Here is a 19504-nt window from a genome sequence, read left to right as displayed (position 1 = left end):
ATGTAGCTACAGTAAGAAAATCAGAATCATCCTAAGCTATATAAGATAATACATCTTGAGAAGGTTTTCAAGCTCTTTATTAAATAAAGCCATGTGAAAAGGATGATAGTCATTTTTTTTTCATTTGTCCATTATCCTAATAACAACCTGCCCCTAAACTGCTTTGAGAAGCTTTTCCTAAAGCAGCTATGGGCAACTGATAAATAATTATCTGGTTACAATGTAATGAATACAGTAAGACATGATAGCAGTTTGTTCATATAGTTTCAAGGTAACAGACATGAAGGACTCAGAAAGTTCATAGATATTAAATGGCCAGGAACATTTACTATTCATTCCTCCTCTATCACGGATATATATAATGTTGCAAATCCTATTTTAAAAAATAATACACAAAGGAGAACTATAGTGTTAGTCTCATTTCTGTATAACTGAAAAGGTCAATGAATATGATTTTTAAAGACTGAAAAAGGGGATGCTATGATGTATGACATGCACTATAATGCATGTTTCATATATTTCATAGTATAGTTATCTATCTCTATTTGTCTCATCACTACTAAATTCTAAACTAAGATACACAATAGTAGAGGCCTTGTCTTCCCTATTTATTTTTAATCTTCCCAACACCCAGCACAGACTTGGTGCTTAATAAATGGTAGATGAATAAATGAATGAATGAATAATAAATGAAAAGTGTAGGGTGTTTTTTTCAGAGAAGTTTCACAGTATTAATAAGAAAATCCCTTGAGATTTTTTTTTAATTTTTGGTTGGGGAGGTAGGAAAGAGAAGGAAAAGATCAAGCTGATAATTTACTTCTTGAAGGTGTCTTTAGAGCTATATTAAGTTATTCATTAGCACTTAAGCCAATAGTCATTCATTCACTGGCATTTGTTTAGATATGGCTAATTATCACAGGAAAAAAAAAACATTAAAATAATATGAATGAAGTGGGCTAAGTATTCATTTTCCTTCTAGTACATTATCAACAGCAACATTCCTGAAGTATCTAGCCAGCTAAGAGTGTTTATCTAGCTAGCCAACAAAACAATTTCATAAGGGAATAATTTATAGTATCAGTAAAAAGTAAGCTGTATTTGATTTAGGATTTTACCTCTGAGATGTTGTCTTCTCATACTTTGCAAATTGATACGTAGGTAGACATATAGACAGATATAGACACAGATGATAGATTGCACACAGGAAGTGCTTAATAAATATGTTGTTTTAATAAAAGCTTATTTGTTAATGCAAAAAAGCTCTTTACATTTGCATAATCCTTTCCATTTTTCAAAGCACCTCATACATGTTAATTCATTTCATCTTTCAAAACCCCTTTCTGTGGTAGAAATGTAATAATATTCAATTAGTTGCCAAATCTCTTGACTCTAAATCTACTGCTCTTTCCACTACATTTCACATCTTGGGTCTCCAAGATTTTTTTGAAGTCATTAGAGATATTTCAGTAAAAGATAGCTGGGGAGATTCTGTGAAAAACGGAACAGAAAAGAGGGATAGTGGCAATGGGACAATCAATTAATTAGAAAGCTATTAAATTTAGTCCAGACAAGAGATGATGAGAGCCTAAAAGATGGTACTGACTGTATGAATGGGGACAAAAGACCAGTGCAAGAAATTGTGGGAAGTGATTGAATATGTAGGTTGGTGAAATCTGCATTGATGGATGAAGTTTCCTCTGGAGAGATTCCTTACAAAAATGAAATTTAAGGTTAATGACTTTGCTCAGCTCTACCTCATTTAAATCCTATCTACATACAAGTCATTACCTTTGTGATGTCATTGTTGTTCTTTAAGAATGATGAATGAAAACAACAGATTTAGCTAAATACACACACATACATGCATGTACACATATATTTATGTATACATATTCCTGTGCATTCATGTATCTGTCCATATATGCTTTCAAAGGAAAACAACAAAATTACAGATTCAAGAACTTAAACTGAAAACAAAAAGATAGAAAATACTATCAATAATAAAATTCTAAGAACACAAGTTAATGATCAGTGCTATTCATTTGGGACCTCTGCTTTGTAAAACAAAAAAGAAAGAAGAAATGCCTAATGTTGTTAACTGTCTTCCCTTTAACCCTTAGGAAGTCATCTTGGGACCTGACACAGATACTTACACCCTCACAGAGCTGAGCCCATCCACACATTATACTGCCAAGATCCAGGCCTTGAAGGGAGCCCTGAGGAGCAAACTCATTCAGACTATTTTCACAACAAGTAAGAAGTATAAATACAAATGGAAAGAAGTATATACATAATGGGGTTAAATCTGTTGGTGTTCCTCTTGTTCAAGTATAAATAGCTTTCTATCAATTAGTTATTCAGAAATAAAATAGGCTGCCTCAAAAAGTAAAGGAATTAGACTTGCTCTGCCTAAGCCCAGAAGTCATGACTAAGAGCAATGAGTTGCAGGAAGGCAGAATTTGGCTTGATGTAAGGAAAAACCTCCTAATATTCAAGAGCTCTCCAAAAGTAGGATAAGTGTACTATCTTTAGAAGCAATAGATTTTGGCACGTGTTGGAATCTCTTAGCAGAAACTATATGCTCATTTATTGGGGATATTAGAAGTACTATAAACTCTAATTCTTAGGCTTATATGAGATTGCATGATCTCTGGTATCCTTTCCAGCTCTGAAACTCAGTAAAGCAATAATGTTTTGCTAGAGAAACTGAGGCAAGATGGAGATTAGAGAGTTTTTAATAATTTATTTGAAAGGGAGAGATTGTGCTGCCCCCAGGGTTGATGTCCAAAGCATCCAGCCACTACTGTGTGCTTCCTCTAAGCACACAAGATTCTATAATTCTATGATGGGCAGAATTTAAGACTGATTAAACTCATCTCTGTTCCTCTGTCTTCTCACTTCATCTAAATCAGAACACTCTCTAAGAATTTTTTCCCCTGTGTTCTTGGCTCATAGTTGGACTCCTCTACCCATATCCCAAAGATTGTTCACAAACAATGCTGAATGGAGAAACAGCTTCTGGCCTCTACACTATCTATCTGAATGGGGATAAAGCCCAACCACTAAATGTTTTCTGTGACATGACTTCTGATGGAGGAGGATGGATTGTGAGTATAAACAAAGCAAATCATTAGTCTTACTTCCATTTTTCTAGATGTCATATCGTCATGACAATATAAGCCATCAATGCAGATGTGTTTAGGAGTCAATGTCCTTTCAATGTCCTCTCTAACTGCATAAGCCTAAAACCATTATATAGCTTCCAAAGGAATTTTATTCCTAATAACGTTCTGGGAAAATAAACTAACCCATCAATCAGAAAGTACTTACTAAGCACTTAATAGATATCAAGCACTGTTCTTAGCACTGGAGAAAAAAGTGAAACAGTCCCTGTCCTCAAGGAACTTATATTCAATAAAATAGGAGGGACAAGATGTAAGTCTATTATAACTATATACAAAATAAAAACAAGGTAATTTTAGAGGAACATCATCTCAGAGGGGAACAGAGGTTGAGAAGAGAAAGTTGAGAAATAGCCAACATAAATAGAAGGCAAGAGGGATAGTGAAAATCCACAACTATAGTCTTTACAGGAGTTGAAGTTCAAAGGGATATGACAGGAAGGTAACCCTGAACTCCATTCTTTTGTGTTTACTGCTCTCTGCATATAACCATGATCCATTTTGAAACTTCTTGAAGTCTTTTTTTTCTCAGATCAAGTACCTGGTGGTCTCCACATTTCCTTACAGATTCTGCAAGACCCCCTTATAATTTTGGTAGCCTAGACTCTGAGGAAGCTGAATCCATACTTCATGGAAAGAAATTTCATCTTCACCTCGAAAAAAGCAGTTGAAAAATTAATAAACCTGCTTATCCTTCTCAGAGGGTTTTAAACAAATAACATACACAACTATTTCCCTTGTACACGGGAATTAATTGTACTAGATAAAAAATATCAACAAATTTACAAATAATTTCAATGATGTCTTATCCCTAAACATTTCTAATTAGACTATTAGGGAAGAACATCTATTGAATTTTTGCATAAATTATTTCTTAGTGTTCCATTGGGGGGGGGGAGTAAAATCTTAAGACAAGACAAAGAGGGAAAGGGTCATGTTATGCATTTAGTTCAATGATGGTGAGCCAGGACCAACAGAACTTTCAAGTTGGAATCTTTGTTCATCAGATCCAACATGTAGCATTATAATCATATGAGAAGAGGCCCAGATAGAATATAGAACAGTGATATAAGATATGCCTTGTAGCTCACATTTGAACTAAGGGCTAATGTAAGTAATGAACTCTGTTATATTATTTCATCATCATCATTAGGAGGAAAGCAGTTGACATTCTTTTTTCTGTAGCTTTAATCATATCCTTTATTGCAACTTCAATATCAATGAAAATGATGATGTGGCACTATGCTTGGTATATAATAGATTCTGAATAAATGTTTGAGTGACTGACTTGACTGACTTACTACTTTTGTACTGTGGTTTATACTTTTTAAAGGGCTTTCACATATTTCACATATTTTACCTCATTTGAGTTTTACAACATCCCTGTGCATGAGGTAAACCTGGCATTATTATGCCTAAACTACAAATAAGAAAACTACGCTTTTTTGAGAACATCATGGGACAAAGAAAAAAAAAGAGGATTTAGAAATAGAAAAAGTAGGTTTGTTTTTCAATTCTTTCTCTAAATAGCTATGACCAAGGGCAAATCATAGTCCTTTGAAGCCTTCATTTCTTTTTTTTTCTGTAAAATGGGAATGATATTTATGCTCTTATTTCTCTTGAGATTAAATTTTTTTGTAAACCTTAAGACATTATAATTGTGAGTTATTTCCTTCAATGGCATTAACATTCAAAGATATTTTTATTGCCTTTATAGGTATTTTTGAGACGTAGTAATGGACATCAAGATTTCTACCAGAATTGGAGGACTTATGCTACTGGATTTGGGAAACTTGAAGATGAATTTTGGCTTGGTAAATCTTCCCTGAACGTTGTGTTTTAGTGTCTGAGAAAGTTAGCTATCATCAAGAAACCCCATACATGTCATATCCCCCCTTCTATCTTCTTTTTTGAAAATTTATCTTGTGGAGATAGTTTTAGTTTACTAAAAAGAAAAAATACTACCACTAGTGAATACACAAAGAACAAATATTCCTTTAAAAATATTTAAAGTCCTCTAGGCATTAAAAGTGTCATTTAAAGAGGGGCATTCTTTTGTCTTAAAAGTAAGTTCATCTTTAAATTCATTCATTTAAGCATGTATTGAATGTGCAGGGACCAAGGTTTGAAGTTTCTGAGAGTGCTAGACACATTCTTGTCCCATTCTAAGGTAAACAAAGTTATAACCTTATTTCCTGCCTATTTATTATTCCTGCCTTTCTTATACAACAGGGTTGGATAACATTCACAAAATCACTGACCAAGGACAGTATGAATTAAGGGTGGATCTCCAAGATAATGGTGAGACAGCTTATGCCATATATGACAGATTCAGCGTTGGAGATGCCAAGTCCCGCTATAAACTGAAGGTGGATGGATACAGTGGAACAGCAGGTATGGGCCAAAGGGCAAATTTTAGTATATAAACAAAGGAAGTTTATGTGGCTTCTAAGGAAGATCCTCCTCAACCTTTCAAACTAGGAAGGCTAAGATTAGTATTTAAGAACATACAATGTAGTATAATTACATGGTCTGGTACAGGTCTTAAAGAATCAGAATTATAAGTGATGACTTTGCAATCACTTGAACTAAGGACAAAATTCCTTCCCTGGAAGTTTTGATTGCAAGGAGTTATACCACACAATGCCAGGGAAAGTATTCTGAGGTTTATAGTAGCCTTCACTTTGTTTCATGATCCAGCTCTGAATCAAAGCAAAGCAAAATGGAGAATGTGTGCCACTGATCATAATAGATATTACAAGAGAAACTGGTAGAGAGTATCATGTAAGCCATCCCCCATTAGAACAATTCAAGATAAATGCATATTCCCACTGAAGTTGATTCAGTTAAATTGTCTCCATCTTGGAAAGAATCTGATGGGCTGATGAAATGCTTTGATTTTGTAATACTAGAATATTATTCCCAAAAAAGAAAAACTACATTTTCAAGCCACATCTTTGGTATATGCAGGATGCAACTATGCAAAATACCATTGGGAACAAATGCAAGGATGAGTCTAGACAGAAATAATAGAATTGCAATCCACAGTGAAGTCATATCATCATAAAGGAAACTAAAGACCAAATTAGGAGCTTTTTTCTGATTCTAACATCACATCAAATAACCTTGGCTTTGGTATCTGACAATTCTTTATCTAAATGGAAAAAAAATTAGGCTTAAGGGCAAGCTAAAGCAAAAGCAACATTCAGAAATATCTAAGAATAATATTCAGAACAGACAGAAATATTGTCTCCACCTAGCAGCACTTTGATTATATATGTTTAATTCTAGAGTTATGAGAAAATGTACAGCATTATTTCCATTTATAAAGCCTAAGCCTCATAAGACTGCTTTTTCCAGAATTACTATTTTAAAAAAAGCACACACCAGACATAAGCAGACCCTTATTCCATCAATATCTGCCTGCCATTCCCATGCTTTCTATGGCATCAGTTATTAAGAATGTCTATGAATCCCTGTTATAACTTGCTCAATCATTTTAGTGGTGAGTGTTTCACATCTTGAAATCATTGAATATTGCAGACATTTTATATGGAACCAAGAAGAGGAGCTTAAGTATCTAAAGAAATCAATAAATTTGAGTAGAAAATAATAAATTAAACCCAATAGACCCCCAAGTCACTAAAAGAATACATATGTAGAAAAGGTTGATACCAGAGAAATCAGCTTCTAACAGAATTATTGGAGAACTGGAGAATTCAATATTTAAAAATAATAGTGATTAAATGGGAAGAGTGCAGCTAGATGGCTCCTTGTAAACCTCTCCTTTCCACTGCCATTCTCCCCCAGTGCTTTATTAGAGTGTTATGAGAATCCTGAGTTCCCTAAGACTATTGCTTAGGAGATTGCAAGTTCTACCAGGTACAACCAAAAAGGACCCCAGTTACAAACTATATGTCTGTTGCCAGAGGATAAATCTAACAAAATTAGAAGAGAAGGCTCATCATTAGATTAACAAGAAGGAGATGAATTTTTCTCAGCAACAGCAACTCAGAATGAATGTCTGTTTACTTTAAATCAATCATCACCTGCACTAGTGGACAGAGAGACCACAATAGCAAAACCAAACTGAAGTATTAAATTTAATTCAATTAAAAAAAACCATTAAATATCTACTACATGTGAGATACTGTCAATAAGCATACATAGTAAAATGAATAAATGTATTTGATATGCAAGCAAATATATAGAGGAGCCTTGATTTCAGACTCAAAAGGAACTCCTTAAACCAAAACCAAGCATCTATGGCACAAATAGTGGCTTATCTAGGGTCTCAAAGATAATGAATCTTAAAGGTGACCTTTTAAATTCTAGATCTTGCTGACTCCAAGCCAAGATACTAGCCACTAAACCATATTGCTTTTATAGTCATAACAACAATAAAACAATAACAATAGCAATAATATTGTTATTAATAATAATAGCTGATGCTTTTTTAGACTTATAAATATTTAATATGCATTATCACATTTGATTTACAGCATAGACAGTTGATGGGAAGAATATATGTATTTGAAATATACCTGTACATTCTATCCAATAGTTTGGCCAATGTTTTAAATCTAGAAGTATTTTCTTAAACAATAGGAATGTTAATATATGCATACCTAATCAACTTTCATAAATTTGTCATGGGAAAACAGATAAGAGTCACATAGGATGAAGAGACATTGATGAGCTATGGATTACATGATAGAATAGAATATCCATATCAATGAAGTCACAGATCCACCAAATTCTTAGAAACTGGAATATTTTCTATAGAATAGCTTAATCAATAACTGAAAAGTTTAATTAAAATTAAAGAAAGTTGATTAATAATCTTCAAAGAAAAACTATCTTATATTTCACTGTCTGGGATATTCCCAATTAAAGAATTACTGAAAAACTAAAATAATGCAGTCATAGTGACCCCCCATATTAATCTTAAATGTCAAATATTGGCCTGCTTCTAACTTGTCGTTAGAATGTCGTATGTCATTCACCATCAAAATTAGAAATGCAGACTCAGGCTTTTCACTTCCTCATTTATGCTTTTGTTTTGTTTTGTTTTGTCTCAAACAGGTGATTCCATGGCCTACCACAATGGGAGATCCTTCTCTACATATGACAAGGACACAGATTCGGCCATCACAAATTGTGCTCTGTCCTACAAAGGAGCTTTCTGGTATAAGAATTGTCACCGAGTAAACCTTATGGGACGGTATGGTGACAACAATCACAGTCAGGTAAATTTTCCTTGGAGGCCTTGAAACTTAGGACCGTGTTTTAGCAAATGTTGACTAAATAAATGCTGAATTAGACTTCAGCTTTTATTGCTTAATAGCTTTGAATCCCTTCATTTTTTTTTTTTTTTGGACTAGGTAAAAAAAAGCCCCTCTCTGCCTCATTTCTGACCTAGTCTTAATCACTGAATGGGTATTGCCTCAGTCAAACTGAGACCTGTTAAAGACCTGAGCTTTAAAAAAGGTCCAGCGTCCCCTCTTCATCCATGGCCATCTCTAGTCATTGTGATTTATATCTTGCCACGTTCCCACATGGCTCAAGAGGAGAAAGTTAGGCTGGTGATTTTGTACAGCCCTCCATCACTTAAATCTATCTCCATTGCATGTCATGACATCATCTTCCTGATGACAAGGTCTTTTTTGAGAAAGAAGGACAAACAACAGTTTTCTCAAATCTAAAAATGGAGATAAAAATATTAAGAAATAAGCATTTATTACTACTATTAGATGCCAGGAATTATACTAAGTGCTAATGATACAAAAAAAAAGGCAAAAATCATCTTCTTTTTCCCAAGAAACTCACAGCTCTAATATAGGAGACAACATGAAAATAGCTATATACAAACAAGATAGAGGATAAATTAAAGATAATCAGTAGAGGGAGGGCACAAGAATCAAGGGAAATTGATTAATTTATTAATTGATAATAATAAAAATGTATAAGGTGAGATTTTAGCTGGGACTTGAAGATTTTAGCTGGAAGGCAGAAATGAGGTGGAAGATCATGCCAGGCATGGAGGCCATGGCGTCAGTAGTGTAAAAAAAAAAAGAAAAAAAGAAAAAACCCTCAGGAGATGAGGAGTGTTTTGTTGAAGAAATTTAAAAATAAAGTGTTTCAGGATTGATCACCTTCATTGATTTTGTTTTCCAGATCATACCTTGTAGTGAGGTTAAAAAACCAGAAGTGAACTTGAAGGAATTTGATTCCTTCATTTTATGGATAGGAAAATTGGGGCCCAGAAAAGGAAAGCTACATGTCCACAGACAGACACTAAAGTGTTGGTATGGTCACAATTCTAGAATCTAGGTCTTCCAAGTACCAGACCAGTGCTTGTTTTATTTCAATTCACTAAGATTAAGCATTAATGTACCACATCTAGGAGAGAATATCATAACCTTATCTTATTTTCTAATATCAGTGCAGTAACAAGATAGCCCTATATTTTTAAAATGCTCAATGATATTATGTCCAAGATGACCTCAGAACAAAGAATGTAAAAGCTTCGGAGAGTCTGAACACACACAAAAAAAATAAAAGAGTTGAAGGGTATTTTAGAGCAGGGCTTCTTAAACTTTTTCCAATCATGATCCCTTTTTAACCTGGGAAATTTTTACACAACCTCATCTGGAATCTCAGCAAAGGTATTTCAGGAAGTAGTTAAATATCTACAGCCCAAAGTGTGCATGTTGTATGTATTCAGAACCAATGCAACACAGGCAAGCACTGCCAGAAACACCTCAAATACATTATACATTTGATTTTATATTAATTTTTGGTCATTGTATTAAGAAACCTTTTACTGTTGCCCAATTTTTGTGTTGCCTTCACATTCAGTTACATGACCCCATGTGGGGGGGAAGTCATAACTCAATTTAGGAAGTTTTGTCTTAGGTACTTTAGAATACAGAATATTAGAAGAAATCTTAGAGCATAAAATGCAGGAGCTGAAAGAGACATTAAAAATAAATTTGTCCAAACATCTTATCCATTTTTAGAGATGAGAAAATTAAGACCTGGGGGAGATCAAGTGATTTACATATGATCACATAGCTAATTATTGTCAAAGCCCATGACTTTGAATCTAGGTCTCTGCAAAATAATATCATGAAAAGACTTCTGGAGGTAGGATAGCTGGATGCTAGTCTCTGTTCAATCACTTACCAGAGATATTCCCTTCTCTGGGCCTCAGTTTCTGAGATAACTCAACAGGAATAATACAAGTACTAGATGATAGAAAAACACATTTCTAAAGGATTGGAGGCTCAGAGTTCTTTCATTAACTTCTTGTTATTATCTACCAAGTAGGCAATTATTTAGCATAGTAGATGGGCAGACTTTTTTAATTACAGATCAAAAGTGAGATTTGTGGTATGGCATAACTGTCCTGAATAGCCTACACAGAGTTGTCCTGGCTGGAAATGAGTTTCTTTCTGAGCTGTGTACAAAATGAATATTGCTATTTTTAGCTCTACCTATATCCCTAATATCCCTATTTTGTACAATGAAAGGGTGGTATGATCTATCTTATTCTGTTCAACCATGAATTCCCAGTATTAGAAAAAGAGCAATGGATTTAGATCCAGAAAACCAGGGCCCAAATTCTAATTCTGTGGTTTACTAATAATATTACCTCAGAGTAATATTAGTACTCTTAATTCATTAGTAATATTAGAGGGAGTAGATATCTCCCCTTTCTGGACCATAATTTCCACATCTATAAAGTGAGGAGGTTGGATTTGATGTACTCTAAAGTCTCTTCCATCTTTAAATTTAATAATAGATCCTATGGTAACGGGGTGGTAATAAAATCTGCCCACCATAAATCAACTTGGGCCATTTTCTCTTCTCCAGGGTGTTAACTGGTTCCACTGGAAGGGCCATGAGCATTCAATCCAGTTTGCTGAAATGAAGCTAAGACCTAGCAACTTCCGGAACCTAGAAGGCAGAAGAAAAAGGGCATAAATATTTCATGGACAACAGAAGGAAGGGCATTAAAGGGGAAGGGAAGGGAGGGGAAGAAGGTCCAGAGAAACAGAAGATCTTACCAAAGTCTAAACACTCGACCGGGGCCACAGCATTGATAACAGCATAAGCAATGATGCCGATTTCACATATTCTTCAGTAAAGTCCTTCACACCAAAGACAATGATCTCAAAGGGGTTTTCTTTTTGGTTTTCTTTGGGATTTTCTGTTTGTTTGTTTGTTTCTGTAAAACTCTTCCAGTGACAATTTCATGGGATCTTTCTCTTGGGTGGCTCTGAGGAAGCATAAGGAGCAGGTTGTACATTGGTAGTTTGTTCTAGAACCAACCATATTTACAGAAAACTGTACAATTATCATTATTATTATTAGCTATAATTAAATGTGTGTCATTGGAAGGCTTTTTTTAACATTTCATACAACAGATCGGAAAAGCAATACCATTTCAATCATAAAAATCCAATTAATATGATTAATATAATAATAATGATGATGATGATGATGATTACAATAATAATAATAATAAACTAAGTGTTTTTAAAGAGATCCATGCTTTCCAAAACACAGCAGGACAGTGTCTGATTGTATTTTTTTTTAATAAAAGCACAATTACTTTTAAATGTACTTGGTGGATTTTCTTTCTACTTTGAATCTGTGTTCTATTAGTTCCAGGATTATTGAGGAGTGGAAGAAATATGTCTCACATTGAAGACCTAATTGTAACAGGGCTTGTGATTCAAAACAGTCAAAAGTTTCATTGTCTGTAAGATGAGGAGGTTGGATTGGATGACCTCTAAGGTTTTGTCCAGTTCTGATATATCCTATGAGTCCCTAAAGTCACTGGAGTCCAATTTGTAATGTGAGTCATCCCACTGGGTAACTCATTAATAGCCAAGTTGACAGTAGCTTTGAAGAAGGAACTGAGAGCAGCTAGCTCCTGGTCTGAAGTAGCTGAAATGCACATTTAATGGATCACTTTTTCAATGTAATTGGCTGTCTTCCCCTTCAAAAAGTGAAAAATTACTAACAAAAGCAAGGAATACAGAACAGGGGAAGGATCATCTTAGGGTTCATTTCTTTTCATTTGACAGCAAAGAGCCTCTACCTAATTCCTGTGAACCCTATTCTTGAATCAAAGAGAACAAAAAAATCATTTTTCTTTAAGGAGGGCCTCTTTATCCTATGTTTCTCTTAAGGGGAAAGAACATGAACAAAAGTAAATGGCTATGATAAGGTCATCAACATTAACTTAGCACATGGATGGAAGAAATCTGGCAGAGGAGCCAAAAGACAAAAGTTGGGTCCTTGCTCTGCCATTTCATTTACCTAACCCAAAAAATGGATATAATTTCTGCCCTTCTAAACCTTCCAGGGTTGTTGTGAGAATACATGAGATATGTGTGAAGGGATTTAACTAATTCACTTACTCAACAGACATTCATTGAAAACCTCTCATGCTAAGTGTTGTGGAAAGGAAAGAGGTGAAGATGATAAAGGTATGATAGTTGACTTCTAAAGTTTTATAGTTGAGTATGAGAAGAAAGAAATAAGGCATATATATATATATATATATATATATATATATATATATATATAAGTAACCATAATGCAAGGCAGGATCTTAAGAGACATGTTAACAGGAATTCTAAACACCTAGAATAATGAATATAACAATTATACTAAAATTGTCCACTTTAATATAATTATAATAAACGAAAATAATATGACTGTTATAGAGCTCTTCCCACATACTAGGCACTATGCTAAGTACTTTAAAAATGTTATCTATTTGATCCTCACAACAACCTTATCAGGCAGGTGCTGTTATCTCCATGTTATAGATAAGAAAAATGAAACAATGGGACAGCTGGGTGTCACAGTGGATAGAGCACCAGCCCTGAAGTCAGGAGGACCTGAGTTCAAATTTGGTCTCAGACATTTAATACTTCCTAGCTGTGTGACCCTAGGCAAGTCACTTAATCCTAATTGCCTCAGAAAAAAAAAAAAAAAGAAACAAACAAAAGTTAAATGATTTATCCTAGGTCCCACAATTAATAAGTGTTTGAGACTTGAACTCAAGTTTTCCTGTCTAGCACTTTATCTGCTACTTTATCCAATTTTTTCCTACTCATGATCCCTTTTTGCCTGAGAAAATTTTATGTAACCCAAGGAATATAGTTATTTAAAATAGATATACAAATAAAACATTTTGTTACAATAAATCATAATTTCACAATTCCTATATTAAATTACAAGAGTCCATGCAGGCTTCCAACCCATAGTTTAAAAAGCTAATAAGCACACCTTATTAACCCATAGTTTAAAAAGCTAATAAGCACAACACCTAACTAACCCATAGTTTAAAAAGCTAATAAGCACAACACCTAACTGCCACTATGGAAAACGTTCATAAGTCTTACTTGAGTTTTTAGCAGAGATTCATATGACCTTCAATATATGTTTTGTCTGTTGATAGCAAATTAGAAATCATAAAAGAGTAAATAAGAGAGGAAGGAGCTTCAAAAATTGGGCAAACTACTGAAAAAATAAATATCAAGTAAAAATTGACTTTTGGAAGACAAAATTTAGAGCAAAAATTCAGATGCATATTCTGCCTGAGTTATTAATAAAAATTCATATATTTTCATCATTATTTTGTCAAGAAGGCAGGGAAAGAAATATGCAACATATTTTAGAAAGATTTTTCTCCAAAATGACTAAAATAAACCAAGGTTTGATCCTTAATTATCTAAGAAATGGTGGAATAATCTTAACAATGCCAGACATGATTAGATAATTTTTCTCAAATAACAGTTACCAAAATAATGACATCATCCTGGGTCCTACCCATTAAAGTCTTGTGATTTAGGAGTAAAAATACCAATACAGATATATATAGATGGATAGAGAAATATGTATAGATATGTATATGTATACACATTCTAAAGAAATATAGACAATGAAAAAATTTAAGATAAAGGCAATTTACAATTAGGTAATAGATGCAAATATAAATAACTAGACTATTAGAGCGGGAAGAGACTTTAGAAATAATTCAACTGGGAAGCAATAACAAGGCACTCTAGATGACAAAACCAGGGTCTGAAGGATTTGAATCCTAGAATGATAAGCCCCATTGTGGAGCTCAAAGAAAACAACTTCACAAATAAAAGTTGGAAGAAATATTCATTAAAAAAAAAAACCTACAGGGATTAGTAAACTTATATGCTCAATAGATTTTTTTAAGAGAGTGACATTTCAGGGTATGGGGGAAAAATTCTAACGAAATCCTAGGATCCCTAAAAGAAGGGTATCCAGAACATAAGATGTGATAATCCTCCAGTATTTTGCCTTGATCAGAATTTGCTGCAATCTATTCTAAGTACCACTTTTTTAGAGGGAGAAACATTGCTAAAATGAAAAGCACCCAGTATTGTAAGGCATCTCAAAATGATTATATAAGAAAATGGATGGGACGGACTGAGGAGTGTTTAGCACAGGGAGGAGAGATCTTAGAGGAAAACACATTTTTTTACTTGGGCCCCTCAAGGCAAAACTAGAAGCATCAAGTATAAGTTTCAAATATGGTAAATTCTAAGTTAATGTAAAGGGGAAAAAAAATGTTCTAATGATTAGAGGTATCCAAATGTAGAATGGGCTATTTCATGAGAAAATGATTGAAATTCTCCCTTCCTGAAGATTTTCAAGCAAATATGCTGGTGATGTTGGAAATCGAAATAGATAAATTCTCAGGTCCTTTCCAATTTTATGCTTTTCTTGTTTTGTTAGTAAGGAGGTTAAGAGAAATTGTATGACTTACCTAGGTCATATTAAATATTAAGTTGCAAAAGTTTTGAGAAGCAGATCCAGAACTAAAGCCTAATTACCCTGATTCTCAATATAATGTTCTGCCCACCTTGCCATCAAAAATAAGCTAAGAACTAGGTGTTTGAATCGGAGTAGTGGAGCAGCAGATATAGAAAAAGGCTTTGTTCAAACCAAATGACATTAAAAGTTATGATTATTACTCTCCTGATTAGTCCAATAGGGCTTCATGGAGATGACTTCAATAATTTCCTAAGGGAAAGAAAGGGAATCGATGAGTTTTAGAAATGACCTAAAAGATCATCTAGTCCAATTTTCTGTTTTTATAAAGGAGGAAAATGAGATTCAGAGAGAGAGGGTAACAATATCACAAAATTAGTAGCATCCCATTGGTTGGCTAGCTGGGAATAGAAAATGAAAAGAACATTCTTATCATAAACTGCAATTTAATGGTCAAAGGAAATGAAAAATCATCTAGTCATGAAAAAATGCTCTAAATCATTATTGATTGAGAAATACAAATTAAGGTAACTCTGAAGTACCACTACATACTTTTCAGATTGACTGAGATAACAGGAAAAGATGATAAATGTTGGAGGGAATGTGGGAAAACTGTGAGACTAATACATTGTTGATGGAGCTGTGAATTTATTCAAACATTCTGAAGACAATTTTGGAGAGGATATGGGAAAATTGCAACTCTAATACATTGTTGATGGAGTTGTGAACTTATCCAACCATTCTGGAGAGCAATTTGGAACTATGCCTAAAGGGCTATCAAGCTGTGCATAAGCATTGATTCAGCAGTGTTATCTACTGGGCCTATATTACAAAAAGATCATGAAAAAGGGAAAAGGATCCACATGTACACAAATGTTTGTAGCAGCCCTTTGTGTAGTGGCAAGGAACTAAAAACTAAATAGATGCCATCAGTTGGCTGAATCCTTCCATGGATGACATTCATGGCTGAATAAATTATGGTATATAAATGTTATGGAATATTATTGTTCTATAAGAAATGATCATCAGGGTGATTTCAGAAAGGCCTAGAGAGATTTGCATGAACTGAGGTTAAATGAAGTGAGTAGAACCAAAAGAACATTGTACACAGCAACAAGAATATTCGATGATCAGTTCTGATGGAAATGGTTCTTTTCAACAATGAGGTAATTCAGGACAATTCCAATAGACTTGTGATGGAGAGAGTCATCTGAATGCAGAAAGAGAACTGTCAGGACCGAATGCGGATCAAAATATTTTCTCCTTTTTGTTGTTTGCTTGCTTTTTATATTCTTTCTCATTTTTTTCCTTTTTGATTTTTTTTTTTGTGTGTGTGCAGCATGATAATTATGAAAATATGTGTAAGAAGACTTGAACATGTTTAACATATATCGGATTATTTGCTCTCTGGGGAGGGGGTGGGGGAAGGGAGGGAGAAAAATTTGGAACACAAGTTTTGCAAGGTAATATTTTGAAAATAAAAAGCTATTATTAAAAAATAAATTGTAATTTAAGTAAGCTAACAAAACAAGAAATCGGCAATAAACAGATGTATTTAAGAGAAAGAAAAGGGGTGTGGATTTGGAAGAAATAAGAGAAAAGAGAGTTGTCAGCAGCTTGTATTTGAGCAAAAGTTAATTCAGAATTATCTGAGCCCCATTAGGGTTCTTCCTAGTTAATCTGAATTTTCTCAATTGTATACAGGAAATCTTGTACTCTGAATCTTTCCCTGGCACTTTTACACCTTTTTATAAGAGCTAGTAAGTACTCTTGGTCTCAAGTTCATCAGTAGTTCAGAGAGTTGTTCTACAATCCTTTTCAACTCTAAATCTGTGATCCAATGAATAAACTTTCATAACAATTGTTATCTAGGTTATTCAACTTTCAGCTGAGTCCCATTTGTCCCAAGCATCCTTAAACTTGCCATCTCATCCACAAAACACATTGCGGCCAACTGCCAGTGGACAAATGAGGGAAGAAGACATAGAATCCTATAATGTTAGATCTGGAAGAGATCTTAGAAACAATTTATTCTCTTTGTGTGTCTATCTGTCTCTGTCCCTCTGTCTCTCTGTGTCTCTATATCTCTGTCTCTGTCTCTCTGTGCCTTTACATATCTCTGTGTCTGTCTCTCTTTCTCTCCCTCTTTCCCTTCATCCATCCTTCCCTCCCTCCCTCCCTCAATCCCTCCTCCTTCTGTCCCTCCTTCCCATCCAATTTTAGAGAAAAATAAACAGATAATTCAGAGAGATGAAGTGCCAATGTTCAAGGTCATAAAAGGGAGTTACTAAAATGGTCAAGATTGGAGCTCAGATCTCTCCACTTCCAGTAAAGCTTCTTTTTTTCAATTTAGATCACTGCAACCAATATTCTCCATAACAGGCAAAAAACTGGCTTAGACTTTCCAACTTATGATGGATTCCTTCACCAAGCATCAAGACATAAATTTCAGGAAATGAAAGCTGAGGTAGATATAGTTTTTTTTTCTTTTTCTTTTCTTTTTAATTATAATAACTTTTTGACAGAACCCATGCTAGGGTAATTTTTTACAACATTATCCCTTGCACTCACTTCTGTTCCGATTTTACCCTTTCTCCCTCTACCCCCTCCCCTAGATAGCAAGCAGTCCTATACATGTTGAATATGTTGCAGTATATTCTAGATACAATATATGTGTGCAGAACCGAACAGTTCTCTTGTTTCACAGGGAGAATTGGATTCAGAAGCTAGAAATAACCTAGGAAGAAAAACAAAAATGCAAGCAGTTTACATTCATTTCCCAGTGTTCTTTCTTTGGGTGTAGTTGCTTCTGTCCATCCTTGATCGATTGAAACTGAGTTAGATCTTCTCTTTGTCAAAGAAATCCACTTCCATCAGAATGCATCCTCATACAGTATCGTTTGTTGAGGTATATAATGATCTCCTGGTTCTGCTCATTTCACTCAGCATCAGTTCATGTAAGTCTCTCCAAGCCTCTCTGTATTCATCCTGCTGGTCATTTCTTACAGAACAATAATATTCCATAACATTCATATAGGAGGTAGATATAGTTGCAAGAGTAACAGAACTAAGGACCTGGGTTCTAATACCAACTCTGCTATTTGCTGGCTGCATAATCTTGGATAATAAAAACAGTAACATTCATAATTAATTCTTTCAGGGCCATAAACATCATTTAATTTCTCCGAGGCTCAGTTTCTCTCCTTGTAAAAATGAAGGAAGAAAATAGAATAAATTATCTCAAAAGTCTTTACAATTTTGAATTTTTTGAGTCCTGGTTCTTCCAGTCACTATCTGTGTGGCTTTGCACCAATCATTTCCTGTCTCTTAGCTTCCATTTCCTAGTCTGTCAAATGAAGAGGTTTAACTTTACATCCCTCTTAACTGAAAAATCCTATATCCTTAAAGATTCTCACCCCCTCTCCTGGTTTTGCTGGGGCTGTAGCCGACAAGGTAAAAAACCCATGTGTCTGGCATGAATAATTTGAGGCAGGCTCTTCTTAGATTTAGAAAAGGTCACCAGTCAAGCACTGTATCTTATCACTGTCATAAACATACAACAGGGATGATCACTGAACTGTTTTTCACTTTAAAAGTGAAAAAAAACTCCAAATAAATTCTCTTGGGAGTCACCGTAAATTGCATTTTAAAATGAAATACCTTTAGTTTGTTGGCTCCCAAAACATGCCCTGAGTTTCATTAAAATGGAATGTGATAGAACAGAAGCCCAGATCAGAAGAATTTATTGTTTTGACTTGGTTAGATACTGCCTGGTTTATCTGGCTATAATAATTTCTGTCATTGTAGGGACATAGTTTGTTTGTCCACACTGCAGGAAATATTGCTTGCATTTTAGTCAAAGCAATGACCCTCTTGTTGCATAAACTAAAATAAATCAAGCCTTTGGCAGGGAGCTTTATGACTTTTGACCCCAACATAGACAGTGATTTTAGAATCTCCAGACTGATTTTCCTACCACTATGAACTTTAGTTTGATCCTAAGTTACTGAGGTTCTCTGAAGCCCACAGAGGAATTCACACCCACACTGATGCTGCAGAGGGAAGAATCGGCTCCTGAATGTTAGGGGAAAGTCCAAAGAATACCTAAAGGCAAAAACACAAAAAATCTGATATCTTAAATTAAAGAGAATTTTATGACTGAATGGAATCCTTAAAGGTCCATTCCCATCAGTTTACAGAGGAGGACATATTACTCAATTTATAGATATATGAATGTCAGTTTCGAGTACTTCATTTCTTTTCAGTGGGGCTAATAAAGAGGAAGAAGACACAGAAGAGAAAGAAAAAAACACTGTTTTTGTAAGTAAATTGCCTGGTTTTCAATCCTTTATCTGCTACTTGTTACTTATAGCATCTCAGGAAATTTCACTCTCTCTTTCTCTCTCTCTCTCTCTCTCTCTGGGCTTCAGTTTTCAAACTTGTAAAACACAAGGTTTGGAGATCATAATGTAGAGAAGCACAAATAACAG

The 19504-nt window shown here is 34.5% G+C and overlaps 1 protein-coding gene and 1 long non-coding RNA gene across 11 annotated transcripts in view; one reads left to right on the top strand and one right to left on the bottom strand.

Moving 5' to 3' along the window:
* Nucleotides 1-11373, bottom strand: part of LOC116421729 — a 62635-nt gene extending 51262 nt beyond the window's left edge. For all 3 annotated transcript variants that reach the window (XR_004232228.1, XR_004232227.1, XR_004232225.1), the window contains exons 1-2: nucleotides 11255-11373; nucleotides 11027-11144 (exon numbers count right to left, since the gene is read on the bottom strand). This is a non-coding gene — a long non-coding RNA (uncharacterized LOC116421729). The remainder of the gene's footprint in view (nucleotides 1-11026; nucleotides 11145-11254) is intronic.
* Nucleotides 1-11809, top strand: part of TNC (tenascin C) — a 109767-nt gene extending 97958 nt beyond the window's left edge. For all 8 annotated transcript variants that reach the window (XM_031954190.1, XM_031954185.1, XM_031954188.1 and 5 more), the window contains 6 exons: nucleotides 2121-2253; nucleotides 2956-3107; nucleotides 4900-4996; nucleotides 5415-5576; nucleotides 8268-8431; nucleotides 11061-11809. In XM_031954190.1, coding sequence (XP_031810050.1) covers nucleotides 2121-2253; nucleotides 2956-3107; nucleotides 4900-4996; nucleotides 5415-5576; nucleotides 8268-8431; nucleotides 11061-11171 — 819 coding nt within the window. In that variant the 3' untranslated portion in view covers nucleotides 11172-11809. The remainder of the gene's footprint in view (nucleotides 1-2120; nucleotides 2254-2955; nucleotides 3108-4899; nucleotides 4997-5414; nucleotides 5577-8267; nucleotides 8432-11060) is intronic.
* Nucleotides 11810-19504: the final 7695 nt, after the last annotated feature.

Source organism: Sarcophilus harrisii, chromosome 2 (genome assembly GCF_902635505.1).
Source record: "Sarcophilus harrisii chromosome 2, mSarHar1.11, whole genome shotgun sequence".
NCBI classification, from domain to species: Eukaryota; Metazoa; Chordata; class Mammalia; order Dasyuromorphia; family Dasyuridae; genus Sarcophilus; species Sarcophilus harrisii.
The sequence above is the reverse complement of the archived record's forward strand: the minus strand, read 5'-3'. Positions and strand labels throughout refer to the sequence as shown.